Below are 18,144 nucleotides of genomic sequence, written 5' to 3'. Positions count from 1 at the left end.
CCATACAATTTTTCTTTTTGTTCTGTTTTGCCCTCATAACTTTTCGAAACCACAGAAATCCTAATAAGAGAAAACATGTAATTATTCATAATTTAAAAGGACCCCTTTGATATTTCTAGAGAAATTTCCAGTAGTCTTCCTTGGGATATTAAGAATATAACCCAAGCAGCATTATTACAAAATATCAGTGGCAGATCCAGGATTCGAAATACAAGAGAAGTGGCATAACTAAGGGATTTTTTAGGGTGCCTAAACATCCCACTCGAAGTTCAAACATGAAAAATATTAGCAAATTAATGGAAATAAATGTCAAACTAGGTTACCGTAGACCGATTTTTGGTGTAGTCATAGCCAATGACATGCTCTGTCCCTTGTAAAATTCAGCACATCTCCCCACCCCTTATCCCATTTGCAAATCCTGGATACGCCAATGATGGGGTACAGAAAGGTAATTTTACAGATAAAGAGTCCAGACTACCTCAGTTCAAACACGGTTGTGGTTGTGGGTGAGGGATAAAATTTCAATGTAATTTGTTTTTTGAATTTTCAAAAATTTAGGGGGCCAAGGAGCCGTCCGAGCCTCCCCTGTAAATCCGCTTATGAATATAGTCTGTACTCAGACATTTCCTAGCCTACCTTGCCTTATCAGGGGTAAGTAAGCCAAGTATCATTTTTATAAGATCTGGTCTGTAGTCAGGCATGGTGTAGTCAGCTGACAGCACTTCTGTGAATGGATATTCCTGAAGAAACAACAATTAAATATTGTATGAGAATAATAATAATAAAAATGTAGATTTATATAGCACTTTATACTGAAACAGTCTCAACAAAGCACTCAAGGTGTGGACTGGCTCTTCAGTAAATTGTTTCGCACCTAAGGGTCACTTCGTGGCTGAGCTACCTGGTAAACCAGTACCAGCTTGTCTCCTCTGTCCACAACAGGACAGGAGAGGTAAGCATCTACTTGTCTCAAAAGGTTTACTGGTTTCTTCAAAATGCACGAGCCAAATTGTGTACACCGGCAGACCTATGGTTTATAGTCCGTATCTGAGAAGACCAAGAGAACCACAGGCGAGGGTGCCGTTCGATCCAGTGCTGATATTACGTGCTGCACATTGCGGTGGTCCTGCCTGAACCACTCTAACATCCAACTTGCCAACACACAAGTTTATTCATGCATGACATGTTGAATAGAGCAACAAAATGTATCAAAACATTAATAACTGCTTTAATTATAGTGTTGAGAGAAAATATTACTAAATATAAAAAAAAAATGTGTTCACAAGAATCAATGTTTTAAGGTTGACGGTAATTTTTGGTTCTGTCATTCTGTAGCGCCTTGAGCACTACTGCAGTGAATAAGTGTACTTAATAATTATTATTATTATTATTATGAACCTATGATCTTGAGATAAAAAACCGAGCACTGCAAACACTTGACCACACCCTTACATATTAAGATAAAACAACTCACATGAAGATTGGCAACGGTAGTCATCACATAGGATGAAGGCCTTTCTTTGTCCTTGAACCGGAACCTCATATTATCCAAGTCCTGGCATTCCCTATGGATCCATTCCTGAGGGCCTTCCTGACGGAGCATGTTTAAATACTGGAACACATGCATGATAATATCTTGAATATGATCTAACAAAGTAAAACAAAAACAATAAAATAATTTATATATCAGATAAATAAAAACCCAAAGATTTTATAAATCTAGTTTAGTTATTATCACAATTTGACAATTAGACTTTTTAATATTTTGGTTATGGCAATATTTGTTAAAGCTTGTTTCAAGAACCCGCTATCTGCCAATAAAAATGATTTCAAATATAAATGATAAATCAAATTTTATTCTTGGTTGGTTAGTACACCCGTCGTCACAAAAAATACCAATTTCAGGAAAAAAACAAACTTTTATAATTTTTAATTGTACCCTCCGCTGCCTTGATATCTCCCAAAATAAGATATCTATGTTTTTTCGTTAATTATTTTACAGTATTTATCAATCCTATTACTACTGTTTACATTCATCAATAAAGCCATTTATTTATATTCTATTCCACCCTCCTTTGACATCCTTTTAAAAAATAAGTTTGCTAAACAAGGTACTGTATAAAAAAAAGTCACGCCTAATACCATGCAAGTTGTAGTTTAATTATTAATGTTAAATTATAAAACTTGATTTCTTTAAATCCAGCGGTAAGTCTTATGCCAACTTCTAGAACTGAGCAAGAAAGAAAATTTCCGGAATGTTATTCAAGCGTTATTCGAGCTTAACAACAAACCGATCAGAACAGTGCCAGGAATCAAACACACATGTTGTCCAAAAAGAGACTATGTGGATATTCAGTGCTTGCCCAGAGATACAAGCGAAATGCACGTCAGAGATGCAAAACCCAAGCCTCAAGTTTGGAACAGGAGCAGTAAACCTCTGTATTAACCCCTCTGCACATTCATTTCATATTCATCCCTCTAAACATGTAAATATACAAATATCCTGAAAATGCTACTCTATGATTGGTTTACCTGCATCACAATAATATTGTACTAATCATTATTTGGTAACATACCCAGTCCTTCTTCACTTAAGTCAACAGTAACAGTGAAGAATGCGAAGCCCTTAGCTCCAGGCTTCTCTCCACCACATAACATGTTCACCCAGCCTTGTGCCTTCAGTTCGGACAGCAGACTCCCTGATCCTTCGTGCCCTACTAGATGGCCTAGGTAATGAGAAGGCTGGAAATAGATTTTGAACAGAAATTCAACATGTAGCTTTTAATAAAGGAAAAAAGGTATGTGAGCTTAAGAACAAAAAATGTAATAATTATTAAAGCTCCAGCGGTGGCGGGAGAATTTTGCCGAGAAGGGGGCCAACGGAAGAGGGTCCGAACTAAGGGGCCGACGAAGCCTCGGTTGACGCCCCAGAATAAAAAACCCCTAGTAGAGTTCACAGGGAGAGTTTTAATTGCTTATTATGGTCCAAAAATGTGCTTTTAGACCACAATATTAGGGACTGGCAATCAAAATAACGTTATTTGGACAGGAAAATTAAAATTTTTGGTCCGACGTCCTAGTCGTGCGTCGGACGACAGGGGGGTCCAGGCCTGTCTGATGGGGGGGGGGCAAATTCCCCCCCCCCTGCTGGCACCACCACTGTAAAGCTCCTCATGGTAAGTAATATTTCATGTTAAACTGACCGATTCTCCACCCCGCTCTTCCCCATTCACCTAAAAAAAGGCCTTGGATTAGAAGCCAATTCCAGGTGGTATTGAATTACTTTATTCTCATCATCTTATTTATAGGACATGAAATGTTTGCACCTAGACAGAAACATAGCAAAAGACCGCCAACCAAGCAAGATGGGATATCTAAGCATGCTGGCCAAGAATCATCACTATATAGTTGGAAATCCGGACACAAAGAATGTTTCTCACTTTAGAAAGTCCACATTTTACTTAAAGCCAGGTTATGTAGCAACAACTTATTTTAATATGTTGTACAATTGAATTTTCTAAGACTCAAAGAAGGTATGACGAAAAACTCAGGAGCGGTTAATGAGATACAGATTTTTGAATATTTAAAAACTGGGTGAAAAAGGGGCATAACCACCCTTTTTGTCAGATTACCCAACCCCAGATTTTAAATATTCAAATCCTCCCAAACACTCTTTTTGCGTTTTAGAAAAAAATCAGTCATATACCATATCAAAACATTGTTTTTCTTACAGAGCCTGACTTTTTCTTGAAGAAATTCCCTCTAAAAGTCGAAAAAATTTTACCTGAGGGTGAAACCATCAAATTAAAGGACTATGGGTAAAAAGCAGTCTATTACAGTTTTGATACAAGGAAACCTTCACAGTAGCGCTGCCCTCTTATGTTAATGATTAACTCACCTTGGATAGGTAGTGCTCACTCATATCGGGTATTGGAAAGGAAATGTTCAACTGTCGCAGATCTTTTATAGGTACAATATTTAATTCAACCTGAAAATGTTAAATAAAATACTTAAAATCTTAAATTGTGGTTTGGTCAAATTACTGGGAGCGTACTATTACCGCATGAGTAAAATATTTAGCAATTTAAAAACTTTAAAATAATTTATCAAAATTTACATTTAAGCAGAATAGCTAGACTAAACATTGCATTTATTTATTGAACCATAATCATCACTGAGTATCTTGATTTAATTGCATCAGCCAAGAGCCACGGAGTTTGAAAGAACACCCGTTTTCCGGAAATGCCCTTCTAAATTGCATCTAAGTTGTTGAATGAACTCCAGACATTTGAAATTTGGCATTTTTTTTTTAATAAACTGGAATGTCATTTCCAGACATCTGAAGTTTATATATTTAAAATCTTCCCCATCCATGGCGGGGCTGAGGTGGGTCAACTAAAAGTGCCCTTTTGTGCAAAAATTAGAACCCTCCTCCAGTAACCCTGCCTACAGGCTTGCTAGGTACTGTTACAACTAAAATTCACCTGTCCAGAGGGAGGTGGATCGGTGTATGCACAAACTTTTGGCTCCAGGTTTATTATTATAAAATTAATCATTAAAATACTTATCTAATTATTTATTCCTAGTTGCAGTAAATTCTGCAATGTGCAAAAGGGCATTTGTGTAATGTGTTATATAAACTAGATTTATTATTATATTGTCATATCAATATAATTTTCACTGATCGAATTTCCTAGTCCAAATTTCAAGCACCCTGACCATCTTATATTAGATGGATACGGCGCTATATAAATATAAAACTACACTAATTATTATTATTATTATTACTATGATATCTAAATACACGTCTCCCTCTAATTAAATACCACCTCCAATTAAAAAATACTTTTCTGTGGTCCCAGATTAACAAATGTCTTCTATCTTGTCTTATTATTCTAATTAGTGACCAAAGTAAGACCATGGAAACCCAGGTTCAATAATGGTCTTTATTTGGAAAGAGATCTCTAACTGGAAATGCTAAAAAGATTACATTGAAAAATATGCATATTGTGCACAATATAGATTTATTGTTATTGTGAATATAAATCTAAATAAACAGAAAAACTACAATGATGATATGGTTGAATAAAAATTTGGTTATATGCATTTGAATAACAATGAAATAATAGAAAACCTGCAATTGTTCCTCGCCATATGGATGATCTAACCAAACTGGAATCTCAACAGATTTATTTTCTACATTTCCGAATAATTCTGTAATCATTGATTCCATCTGATCTAAAGAATCTAAATCAGAATTTGAAACAAAAATATTATAATCAGATATATTTATACATAAATTAACTGTGAGCATCCATCAATCAATCAAATAATCAATCAACATGCATTTATAAAATTCCATAATCCACAGCAGAATTCAATGTTAAGTGGTGACATTAGCATTTATGCTGTGAATACAGAGCTGTAAAACAATTTAATAGATTTCGTTAAAGTTATAGATCAATCCACAATGACAGGGCTGAAATGAGACATAGTAATGAGGTCCTCTACTCTTCCAAATGATGCAATGGGTTCTTTAAAAGTGCACATGAGCCAGACTTCCCGTTATTATGTCCTTATCTGAGAAGACACTTGGCTCTACCAACAGAACCCTGGACGAGGAGCAGCTCAAACCAGTGTCAATGATAATGCTGTAGTTAGCGGCACCCTTTCTATATCACTCAGCTACTAGACTCGTGGTAAGATGAACATTATAATTTTTTTTAAACAAAAATTCTTATAGTAATTATTTCATGTGTCTTATCAGTGGCCAACATGGTTGTGTCATTGTCCACATCACATTTTGTACTACAGTACAAATTAGTGCTTTACCTTTTCCAAGTATTGTTAATGCCATTATGTTAGACGAGTAGTACTGAGAATGAAAATTCAACAGTTCTTCACGTACATTTATCCCTTCTTGTAATGGAATAGTCTGCAGTGTATCCTTATTACCTACAAAATAACAAATAAATGGTGGAAAAAAAAAAATTAAGAATCACTCTTCTTTCAATTTAATTGCTACAAAACCAGCTTTGGGTTGATATCCAATAAAACAAATCACAGCAATACAACATTTAACAAGAAAATGATACGCAAGTCTTATTCAACTTATTTCACTATGGTCATAATCACCCAAATCATACATAAGGTATGCACAATGGGGTAGGGACATTACTAGGCTAAAGCTGTAATGTCCTCCATAACCCCACCCTAACTATGCTTTATGGGGTAGGGATGTCTTAACAACCTGCACACCCCTCCTTAATTATAGGGTAGGGGTGTCACTCTGATTAGGTACTAATAACTTGCATATCATTTTCTAGCGATAAATGAACTATTACATGAATAATAATATATATTGATCAGTAGACCAAAATAGTTGAAACAGTAAAGCAAAAAATCAGAGATGAAAATGTCTGACATTAAAAGTGGTCTCTTTATGTCATAGCCCAACTATTCCTTGCCCTGAAAAATATACCCATATTGTTTATTAAGTATATTCGTTTTATTTCTATGTACGTAAATATCATATTATATATTTGTCATGCAATTTTATGCAGATTAGCTCACAATGGCTATTGAAAAAGCAAGTTAAGTGGCCAAATCTTGGTACTAAAAAATTTAATTAAAACAGTGAATTGATCTTCTGACCTATTTAACAGGCTAAACAAATAAATAAGTAATTACCTGCATTGAATTTGGTATATACATGGCCCTTTTTAGAGGTAGATTTTTCAAGCTGAAAGAGTCTCCAATTGTCTTGTTTCACATTGCGCGTGTTCTCTTGGTCAACGGCATTCACTTCACGATCCGTCACCTCCTCGTTTAGTAACGGACAAAGAAAGAACTGAGCAAATCTAAAAAACAAAGATTTTTAAAATACCAACATAAAACACCATTGTCAATGTAATAAATTACCATTCCTTTCCTTATTGTAACATATATTACATAGAACATTCTAGAATTTACATAGAACATTCTAGAATTGTATATATTTGACCAAACAAACAGTGTAAACCACATTGGTAATTACAGGAACATAGGAGACCATGTGAAAGGTTCTAAATGTTGAAATACTAAAAAGCAATTGCCTAAAATTGGTTAATTATGATGTAATGTGACCAATGAGAAACTTAGGCAATATAGAATGCTCTTGAATGCTCTGGAGTTCTAGGGCTAATGTATATAAGGTGAGAGATTGGTCTTTCAAAAAAGCTCTTTTTGGAAACACATGTTTATGTGAATGTTATTGTGTTGTTTTGAGACCGGATTCTTGTTGGAGTTTATACGGAATAAAAGTTTATTTAGAGTTCTGTTACAACCTTGTGAGCAGTGTTTATATTTTATATGTCAAAGAGGGATTCATAGCCATTTCTATAGCTCGGAAATACGTCAAGCAGGAATTCATGACAGTCAATATGAAAAATCACACGCTGTCCTAAATTCCGGGAGACTCTCGTAAATTTCCGGAGACTTGGGACCCTTTCAAGTCACTTGTGTTGTTGGGCAAGGCACTTTATCTACGTTTGTCTCTCTCCACCCAGAAGTATAAATGTGTACCTGTTAAGATCTAATACCAAGCGCTGATTCTAGCAGCTCATAGAATTGTACTCCCCAGGGAGCTAAGGATAAGTTCCATGTCGTTAAATGTTAAACTGAGTAATTAGCATAAGAATGTGGCAGTTTTGTGTAGGCTTACTATAGTACAGAAAAGCTGTAATACTTATACTCATAACTTTGGCAATAGTATGTCGATTCCAGTATTATTGACCTATCACTTTTTTTTTTTTTATTTTTACCTATCAAGGTTTTATTCAATTTTCTTGTTTTGGTCAATTAGGCTGGTTTTGGCACGGCAAGTCCCCATATATAGGTAAATCACAAAAAAACTGTCAAAGAAAAATAGATAGTGTGACAGGACTTTATCCTATAATTCGAAATGTAGGGCAGATTAACCAATGAATGAATGATTACACATGCTATTAGATATTAAAGAAGAAAAAAACAATATATACCTATCTAAAGCTCCCGAAAAGTGTTCACAACCTACATCAAAATAATAGTTGGTGTGTTGGCCAGATGTGAAAGCGTTTGATGATCCTCCATGCTCAGACAGATACTAAAAAAAAAAAAAACAGATGTGGAGCAATTTCTTCTAATTATATATAATTATATGTATTATAACTAACATCAGATTAACTACAGCTATAATATGAATAGTGTATAAAAGAGATCTAAAGTTGTTACTGAGGATGATAATAATTATGATGATGATAGTGAGGATGATAATAATTATGATGATGATAGTGATGATGATAATAATGATAATGATGACATGGTCAGGAATATGAAAATGATGAAGATGTACAACATGATGATTACAATGTACAACGCTTAATGATGATAACATTGATTTATTTATTATTATTCAAGGTTTATTCCAAAATGTATCGCAGTAAAAAACTGAATTACAACAAATGGTTACAATTTACAGATATCAAAAATTACAAATATAAAAATATTATATATGTATATATATATAAAGATATATATATATATATATTTAAAACATTTATAAACAACAATTCAACAAGATCTTAAAATATATTAAAAGTTGAATTTATAAATCGAGTAAAACATTATAAAATACACGAGTCACAAAGTAATACATGTAAAAACGAATGAAAAAAAAAAAAAAAAAAAACCCCGATAATTAATTATAATAAAGAACATTCAGATAATAAAATTAGATACTTATACCTGCATATATGCATTTTCTTCAGGATACTGTAAAAAGCAGAGAAAAAAAAAATCAAGTTAAAACCTTTTATTATGATTATGATGTTTTTTACAGACATGCCAACCCTAGAAGACCAACAAGAGGAGTCTGAAAAACATTTGAGCGGAGTTTTGGCAATGTGAGAGAAGTATTCCTAAGACATGGTACCAATGTGATCGGATTGTAAAATGTAACCGTTATGACTCACAATAGCAATACCGCCGTGCAAGACTAGGCCCTAGCCTAGGCAGAAAATCAACACTACACACCAGTCACAAGCGTACCGTAGGCATCACCAGTAGTTTTGATTTCAAACTGACAGTATACTTTCCGTTATTAACTTGCATGTTTGCGTGTGTTTTAGCTTCTTTTTTGGAGGAAGCTCAACACTACTACCCGTTTTTTGGTACTGCCTAGGCCCACATCGCTCTCATCGAACTCCATTTTCAAAATCGTGCTTTACTAGACTGTTATTGTTACAAAATCAGTAGACCATGGAGCACTATACAGTTCAGAGTGCAGTGGAACTCTGACATCAATTTGGCCAACGAAATTAATTTGGTTTTTTTTTCGAAATCAGTAGACCGTGGAGCGCAAATAAATTTTTTCGTATACAATTCAGAGTGCAACTCTGACAGCGATTTGGTCAATGAAATTGTTTTTTTTCAAAATCAGCAGACCGTAGAGTGCAAATTACTATTTCGTATACAGTTCAGAGCACTGTTTTCAGGACGAAATTATAAAAAGTGGTCTTGTTCTTATGTAAATCATAGAATTATCATTTTTATTTGGAAATGCACGATTTATTTTGGCTGGCCAAAATGCGTAAAAATCGGATATTTTCTACCCAAAAATCAAAGTGCGGAGTTTTGCTTAAATAAACGGAGTAACTCCGCTGTATTCAGAGTGGTTGGTACTGTATGTCTGTTTTTAATATGAGGCCTGCTGATGCAATTTTTAAAAGAACCCTTTACCAGTCAACCTCCTGTCTCCCAAATTTGGATATTCCAGGTTTGGCATGTCTGTAAATCCTACCAAAAAAGAAGTGGGGGCGGGGAATGGAAAAAGTAAAGTACGTTGTAACTGTGTTCCTAGAATTTAATGTTTGAATTTCCTTTATTTATGATTTCTTCCCAACTTAAAATGAGACGATGTTTAAAATTGTCCATTTATTGGAATTTGATTCTACATGAACACTGACATACCTTCTTTGTTCCTAAGAATAGCATATGTTCAAGGAAATGTGCAAGACCAGGAAGATTCCATGGATCTGATAAAGAACCTGGCAACAAAATCAATAAACAAAACATATGGTGAAATATGTAAAAAAACTTATATTGTAAGGCAAAATACATTTCTTACTTGTATGGCTAAATAAATATCTTTTATGGAATCACTAAATAATATATGCAGGACATATGGTCTCAGTATTTTCTTTCATGCTCGATGTGTAAGTTTTAAACAAATTGCAAATTTCTGTTGTTAGTTTTTACGTAATTCTGCTAACAGACAGACAGCGATGAATTTGCGTAGTTCTGGTAACAGACAGCGATGAATTTATAGCCTCTTTGGAAACAAATGCCATACGCCAAATCTCCCACTAGCATTAAAAAAAAAAATACAGTACCAGAATTAAGTTATTTAGCTTGATCACTACCTAATTTGGACAGACAACAATATTCTGACATGTTTCCTAGGTAAGATGAACTTTGTGTAACTTCACCTTTTAGTTTCTGAATATATTTCCTGCTTATTGCAGGTTGGTGATATTAAATTGTGGAAACACAATGCAGTGGTGCTCGGCTCTTCTGCTGTAGTCATATCAGATTTGGTTTTATTTACACTTTGGTTAGCCCTGAATTAGGTTTTTCATTTGTCGTCTTTTTTTTTTCTCAGTGCATTGGGACTTCGGTATATTGCACTTTAATAAATTCTACTATATTACATTACATTAATAAACGGTTCAACAAAGATTACACCTCTAAAAATATTTAGAGTAGTGACACATTACAGTACGCTCAGGGATGTAGTTATGGTGGGTGGGACCATTCATACTGTACTTAAAGTTTTCCACCCAGTCATGTCCTCCACCAACTATTAACTCCTTGCCCATCCTTAAAATTCACTCTTATTATATTTAGAGTTTACCAATGTTATTACTGATCTATACTACCCTTAAAATGGCTATCAATCACCCCTCAGTTTTATACAGCTACAACCATGGAAACTCCCAAAATGTGACATCATAATCAACTTGGGGACAATTGGTCCTGAAACTAATAACTTGTCCCTTTTATACTGCATGTTTAAACTGTATCGTATCTATATAGTGACAAAAATGAGGCATCAATTATTTACCAATGTGAATATCCATTGCTGCGGCTGCTTTTTCAGTTGTAGGGTCACTGATCATTAGAATTTTCATCCCATTCTTCAGTAGCAAACCACGGTAGAGCCGTTTGTCCTCAGCTGATTTGACAATATCATTGTACTTGCGCTCGATGTTTGGATGCATTGCTACAGAACTTAATATCCTTTTGGTGTTTCTGATAAATTAAAATCAATGAATTATTGATTTAAAAATTTAATATCCCCCTATTTTTAAACCTTACCAATCACTCTATCTACAGTAGACCTATATTGCTAATTTCAAAAAAAAAATAAAAAAATTTGTAAATTTTAATTAAAAAATGTAAATTTTGATTATTTGTAAATTTATCCAGGTAATTCTTGAAAACCTTCAACGAGAATGAACATACATGTACAACAGTTTCAGGCAAGGCATTCAAATTAGGGTGTCCAGTAAGGATTCCAAACATTTGATTTGCTTACTAATTTCTTTACGGGTGGATAGTATTTACTTTCCATATTACAAAATTTGTTGATGTTTACTTCCAGAGAAATATAGCGATTTTAGCCACGGACAAGGTAAACAAGTAGCGCCCTCTACCAGCAGATGTACAGTATGTCATAATTTTGTCGCTAACTGCTTTTATAATTAATGCTAACAGAGTACAAATAACTACATATTATTAATTATTCATTATGTGAATAAACTAATTTCGTTGAGGGAATATAGTTTGATTAGAATAAAATAAGAGATGTTTATCTCATGAAATACTGTAATACGTAAATTAGCAGTACATGACTAGACAGTCCATGGCAACAGCAGTGCATAGTGTTGAAGATGGAAAAAAATGCATTACAGAGTTTGTGTAGGCCAGGAGAATGATCATTTTTGAAGCCTGAATATATTGCTTGTATTTTACAACAAAAGATACTCTTCTTTTTTATTTTTCACAACTGATTTGACATTATTGAAATATATAATCATTGATATTACAGAGGAATAGGCCTAGCTATCTAGTAGGCTGCCCTAGTATTGTAAAAAAATAGACAATTAAAGAACTTTTTTTTCATTGCTTATTTATCTATTAATTATCATCACATCAGTAATTATTAGTAATCAAAATTGTTTATCAATAATGAAAACATCTCGTCAGTGTAGCGTAGCCCACTAAGCTAAAAATACCTAGGCCTAGGTCAGAAGGAGGGCTTAGCCTAACGAAGGTAAGGCCGGGCCAGGCCAAGTCTAGCCTAGGCCCTAGGCTAGGCCTACTTACATTAGTCCTCCCAATCGGCGGTTCAATATAAAATCTGGTTTGATGGCAGTGTTCGATGAAAAATTTCTAATAAGTAACGTAATTCTATGCATGAAATACTGTAGACTGTTTGTACATATGAAATGAAAAACAAAAGATCAAATTGTTGGTTTTTCGCGCAAGACGACGTGTGTTTATTAGAACTTTGACCTTTTGATCATGGAGGGCGCTCTTTATGAAGCTTACAATTTTCACCAAAAAGGAATCGCTTTTGTTCGACTGGGAATAGAAAACAGCAGAGCAAAATAAGTATATTGCTTCAAAATTAGATAATTCATATATTTTATCTGGTAAGGTATGTTTGTACGTATATGCGTAGACAATTAATACATCTAATATTGCTTTTAGTTTCATCAATGATGGGAAAACATCTGCCTCATCTTCCCATCCCTACTGCCTGGTTGATCTCTCCTCTCTCTCTCTCTGTGTTTGTCCTGGTGTGTTTTGTAGCCACCAGCTGCAGACCCAAACACAAGTGAGGGTAGTGGTGGCTGGTTAGGTAATGCTGATGCCTGTGGTACTACGGTGTGGACGGTTTATTTTTAATATTGCTGAATATAAAGCCAGGACCAGGCCCTAGTCCAAAATTATTTCTTCAGGGCTTCAGGGTAGGCCTAGCCTAGTAGTAGGCCTAGCCATGTTGAAAATGGGAATTGCCTAAAATTATTGCATTTATGATTTATGATTTGACTCTTGAGTAAATCATAATGTGAACGGTATTTAAGTTATTAATTATCATTGTATTATTTTATATACAAAGCCTTCCGTATGATACTTACATTGGTACGGCCATGAAATACGAAATTACGCTTTACAGTATCGGTACATCTTTCCTGTTTGCACAACAGTTTCCCACCATGGCATTGACTAAACTGTCAGGAAAAATTTGGTCCGGGGCCAAAATCGGTCCGCCGGACCGATTTTGGCTTTAAAATTACCTGCCAAATGTAGTCCACATAAGCCAAAATTGGTTTGGCATCTATTTAGTTTATTAGTTATAATCTGTATTTTTTTAGCGTTGTTCATATTTGTTTTTAATAAAATGATAGATAAATATCTCATCTCTTATTATATAATATTTTTTCATTCGTTGTTTGTGCAATTGAGTATATAGCCACAAAAATTAATAATGTTGTTTTCGCACTTCGCGCCCAGTAAACTCTTTGGTTTAAAAAAGAAAAGAAGTTAAAAGATATGATAGTAAATCGTGTTGGTTCGGCCCTTTTTTCTGAGAGGCAGGAAAGATATCCCCTGTGCAGGTCTTACTTTTACAGTCTGGTAGCGGTGTGTAGGCTGGCGCATGCTATCATCCAATAAATTGACCCAAGTCGTGATTAGATCTTCATTAGAAGAAAGATGTTGCATGATGATCTTTGCATCTCTGTCTCTTGGAATATTACGTTGATTGTCAAAGCTACATGCAGTTTGTGCTGGGCCTAACAATGGTTGTATGAATTAATAATCATTTTGCTGCAAGCGATGAACTTAAGTGCAGTATCTTCTCTTGCAGCTTTTTTGTCATTTCGTTTTAATAGTGTAATGTTCACATTCTGATACACTTACATTTTAGAGGATACAGTACTGTATCCTCAATTTTTGTTGTCTTTTTTTACCCTAAACTCACTTTAACACATACAAATCAATTGCAGTGACTCACAAACCCATGGTTTACAAATAATAAATTACATTAAAAATATTTTCAAACACAATCTTTGTTTTTCTTGACAAATATTCAAGTATGGAAATGATCAGTGGTGTATCTAGGAGGGCATCAGGTGCAGGCCGAAAATGCGTGCTTCCCCCCCCCCCTCCGTCCCCTATGTCAATACTCCTACAGTAGATACACAACTGGCAGTGATTTGCTCAGACTTTCTTTGTTTTTATATACTGGTACTTATTTTATTGTTTCCCAGCCTTTAATTCTGCACAGATTACCAAATTTTCTTTAACAAAGAAACTGTTGTATATTGGAGATGCCCATATAATCAGGATGTGCCTAGTGTATATATGGTCATCGTGACCATATTTAGTCATGCTCTATGCTTAAATTGTCAAATATAATTTGATTGTTTGCACAGGGCTTTACACTGGACTACTGCAGTAAAAATTTACTTTTTTGGCTTAGAATCTCTTTAAAGCCTAAAAAACATAAAATTTAAATTAAAAATTTGTTTTCTAAATGTACAAAATCAAATGTACTATAGTTTAGAAATGCCACATTCTATGTACGGTATATTAATTTTTAATATACCATAAAACCTTGAATAGAAACTCAATGGGCTTTAATCTCGAGAAGAAGCTCATCTCAAATTGAAGCCCCCTCTTTAGTTTGCAAAAATAGCCTCGAGAAGAAGTCCATGGGCTTTTTTTCAAGAAAGCATGAGCTTCTTCTCGAAATAGTACAGTACTGATACATACACTGTACATCAATTTCAAAGAAACGAAATAAATTGAAAAAATGCTTTGTTATACAGGTGATTAATTTCCAGTTATACACTCCATGGTACAGATTGATGTTATAGTCGCCCAATTTATTGTTTATACTAGTAATTCCCAAAATTTACAGCATTTATTTTAAAAAAGAACCCCCCCCCCAACCTCCTTACTTTGCAAATGTAGCTTCGAAAAGAAGCCCTTCCAAAGTTGGCAAAAAAAAAAGAAAGAAAAAAAAAAAAGAAAAGAAGCCCAGGGCTTCTGTTCAAGGTTTATCAGTATACTTTTTAGAGGTTTCACAAAAGAAATGTAGGCCTATATGCTGACCAGTTTATTCTTTCCTACTTTTCTTGTTTTCACTACAGTTAGTATGTGTGTGTGTGTGCATAAGAATCAGTCTAAATATGATATGTGGTGTCATCGTTGGATTCAAGCTTTGTATATGTATTTAAATACTGTACCATTAACACAATCTTCCCATTTTTATAGAATTCTGATACAAACTCACAAGGTACCAAATAGCATCCTCCAAGCTGCTGTGCGTGTTTTCCTCTGTTTAGCGAACAAGGATTAGCCACTGAGATATTTCTTCACCAAGAAATAGATTTTGAACAATTCGAAATCCTGGAAGGATCACCATTACTACCGCTGAATAGGCAGAGGTTCCCGTTCGTTGGTGGCATGCCTGCACCAGGTATACCAGGGCCTATGGATGGCCGTGACCACCATCCTGGCTTTCCACCGTAAGTTACCAATTAATTTACATGTAATTGTTTGTAGTAAGATTCTAGATCAGTTTATTTGTCATAAGTACATTTATAATATTTTAATATTTTTTATTTGTTATAAACATAGACTTAAATTATTAAATTAAATTAAATATTTCAATATTTTAATAATTTTATATTTTTATATTTTAATATTTGCTATAAACAAAGGTTTAAATTGGTCCGTGACTGGTTGAAAGATAGGCCAATCCGCCACTGGACTTGTATTGAGACCATTAGAAAAAAAATGAATGAATGAAAGTCAGGGTTTGAATTTCCTCAAAATGTTCCATCAGCAAATAGTTGCAGTGGGCTATGGCTTTACTATAGCAATTTATTCTTCTACTACAGCAACAAGCTTCGTAAATTGTTCTAAGAATACTGTAGGCCTTCTATAATGTAAGTGTATAATCCATTGCTGGGTCAGGTAACTCAACAGCAAAAACTTGCTGTCGAGTCTGGGATTTACAACAGCAGTGGAAGGCCCTTTCTGCAGAAAGAAAATTCGTATTAGAAATTCTGAAAAATGATGTTTGACACCAAAAATATGCTTTGTACAAACATCCACCCTATACTACAGACAAATGGCTCAACATAGTAGGATGCAATTGTACATTGTACAATTGTACATGATACTGGAATTTCTCTACTGTACATCCATCATGATGCTCTTCGAGTACTGACATCCTAAACTCTTCTTCCTGAACTCTGATATATTCACTATGAACACTTGCCATTTTGTAAAAAAATATCTTTTTTTAAGGACCAGGTTATTTTATTAGGGTTTCTAGTTATTTTTAAATAAGATTGTAGCTAAATTATTCAAATACTTATAAAACATGTAACATGTAATGTAGCATCTTTCGTAGCTACTTTCATCAGGTGAAGTTACAGTATTACCCTCGAATGGTATTGCACAATAGCGTGCGTCTGTGGTGTGTGTGTCCTTCCGGGCGCATAACTCAAAAACTACTGAACTGATTTATTTCAAATTTTCACACATTTGACAATATTACATCTTGACTTTGGTGCTAATCCTCGAATTTGCTGTTTTAGAACGTTACATTTTTTGGCCGGAACTGACAGAACTAGAGCTGATCGTTCGTCTGATTCGTTTTGCTAGGCCAAGCGGATCGACTGAGTGCTAGATTGAGTGGATTAACCATGTGTCGAATTCTGGCTGGCTATCTGGAAGTGTTCCGTATGGCGTGCAAACTCGCCCGATGATGGGCTTGCCACATGAGACCTATGGTGCTAGGCCTTGTTTGGCGGATGGAGCAGATCGACCGCGGGCCATTATTTTTTTAGTACATATAAAATATGGCACAACAGGGCGAGATTTTGTAATTATAGATTATCTTGTATGACATTGATGGGTTGGGCAAACTAATTGCAAAATTAATTGCTAGTTTCAGATTGCCGCCCTCATCTTATTTTGGAGCAAATTAATATTTGTTGTTTTTCAAAAAAGCAATCATTTTTTTGCATAGAAAATAAGTATAATGATAATCTGAAAGATTTTTTTCAAAGCCTAAGATAAGGTGGCAATGGCAGAATACTGTACATTACAAAGATTCGTTTTACTTCATTTATACAAGTAAAAAACACTATTTTTGATATTTTCCAGACTGTTACTAGTAAGCAAAGACAAAGACCATACAAAGACTGTTAGGAATTCTCTAGCCTGGTTCACGTCAAACTTTATCTAGATAAACCCGTCTTGAAACATAATACGATAATCCCCTAATTGCGTTCGATGCCAAGTTAGAGCCAGATAAACAGCCAGCCAGTTTCAGGCTTAGTTTAATAAAACATCTACTGTATTTTACAAACCTCAAGTACCAAGTGGTATTCGTTCAAAAAAAATTGTAAACTATGTAGAGAAGGTGTGAGTTTCCACTACCTAACCTAGCCGACCACTACGAACCAACCACAGTGCAGCAGCGTGTTCTATCGCAATCTAAGTAGTAGATTCTCTAGGCCCTAGCTACATTTACCTTCGATAAAAAACGAATTATTTTAATCGCTAGCTAGCATTCTTCCATTTAACATAATATTGTTTTAATTTTCATTAAAACGTATGTATACTATATAGACCTTTCTGTCCTGTTTTGTAGTTTTTAGATCGCTCAATTGTGTTGTTTACATGCACTTCGCGAAAATCTAGCTTCGCGGTGTCAAACAAGTTGCTGACTTCCACACACTTTTTTATTTCGTCATCGTAAACATGTGCGCTCATTTTAACGACTGGCGTTGGTGGTAGTTCGTTGAAATTGATTTAATAGCGACTATTATAGCAGAAATGGAAAAGATTGAATTGTCAATAAATAAATACAACAAATCTGATTTTATTATTAAGAAAAATATACATTATCATTTTGAAAAATGTACGCAATCGGACTTTTTAACGTTATTACTTGGTCGATGATGCAAAGGGCAAAGGTCATTGGTAATATCGACTATTCGTAAAACGGACGTTTGCTGGGTTTTTACCCATAAT

The 18,144-nt window shown here is 34.6% G+C and overlaps 2 protein-coding genes across 5 annotated transcripts in view; one reads left to right on the top strand and one right to left on the bottom strand.

Moving 5' to 3' along the window:
• Positions 1 to 12,585, bottom strand: part of LOC117108693 (insulin-degrading enzyme-like) — a gene marked incomplete in the record, with an annotated part of 19,884 nt that extends 7,299 nt beyond the window's left edge. The window contains 12 exon segments of the mRNA XM_033250806.1: positions 637 to 740; positions 1,475 to 1,647; positions 2,577 to 2,742; positions 3,899 to 3,988; positions 5,135 to 5,247; positions 5,833 to 5,955; positions 6,691 to 6,860; positions 8,019 to 8,122; positions 8,764 to 8,790; positions 9,988 to 10,064; positions 11,141 to 11,328; positions 12,406 to 12,585. Coding sequence (XP_033106697.1) covers positions 637 to 740; positions 1,475 to 1,647; positions 2,577 to 2,742; positions 3,899 to 3,988; positions 5,135 to 5,247; positions 5,833 to 5,955; positions 6,691 to 6,860; positions 8,019 to 8,122; positions 8,764 to 8,790; positions 9,988 to 10,064; positions 11,141 to 11,328; positions 12,406 to 12,497 — 1,427 coding nt within the window.
• An 18-nt stretch (positions 12,586 to 12,603) lies between these two features.
• The window catches only part of LOC117108670 (LIM domain-binding protein 2-like), a 46,485-nt gene continuing 40,944 nt past the window's right edge, over positions 12,604 to 18,144 (top strand). For 2 of the 4 annotated variants that reach the window (XM_033250786.1, XM_033250770.1), the window contains exons 1-2: positions 12,606 to 12,734; positions 15,367 to 15,620. In XM_033250786.1, the coding sequence (XP_033106677.1) occupies positions 15,559 to 15,620 (62 nt within the window). In that variant the 5' untranslated portion in view covers positions 12,606 to 12,734; positions 15,367 to 15,558. Of the gene's footprint in view, positions 12,740 to 15,366; positions 15,621 to 18,144 lie in introns of those variants that run through there. The other 2 variants (XM_033250778.1, XM_033250795.1) reach the window with 2 other exon arrangements.

This window comes from Anneissia japonica, unplaced genomic scaffold (genome assembly GCF_011630105.1).
Source record: "Anneissia japonica isolate Jap-2015-1 unplaced genomic scaffold, ASM1163010v1 scaffold26_len2425191_cov177, whole genome shotgun sequence".
NCBI classification, from domain to species: domain Eukaryota; kingdom Metazoa; phylum Echinodermata; class Crinoidea; order Comatulida; family Comatulidae; genus Anneissia; species Anneissia japonica.
The sequence above is the reverse complement of the archived record's forward strand: the minus strand, read 5'-3'. Positions and strand labels throughout refer to the sequence as shown.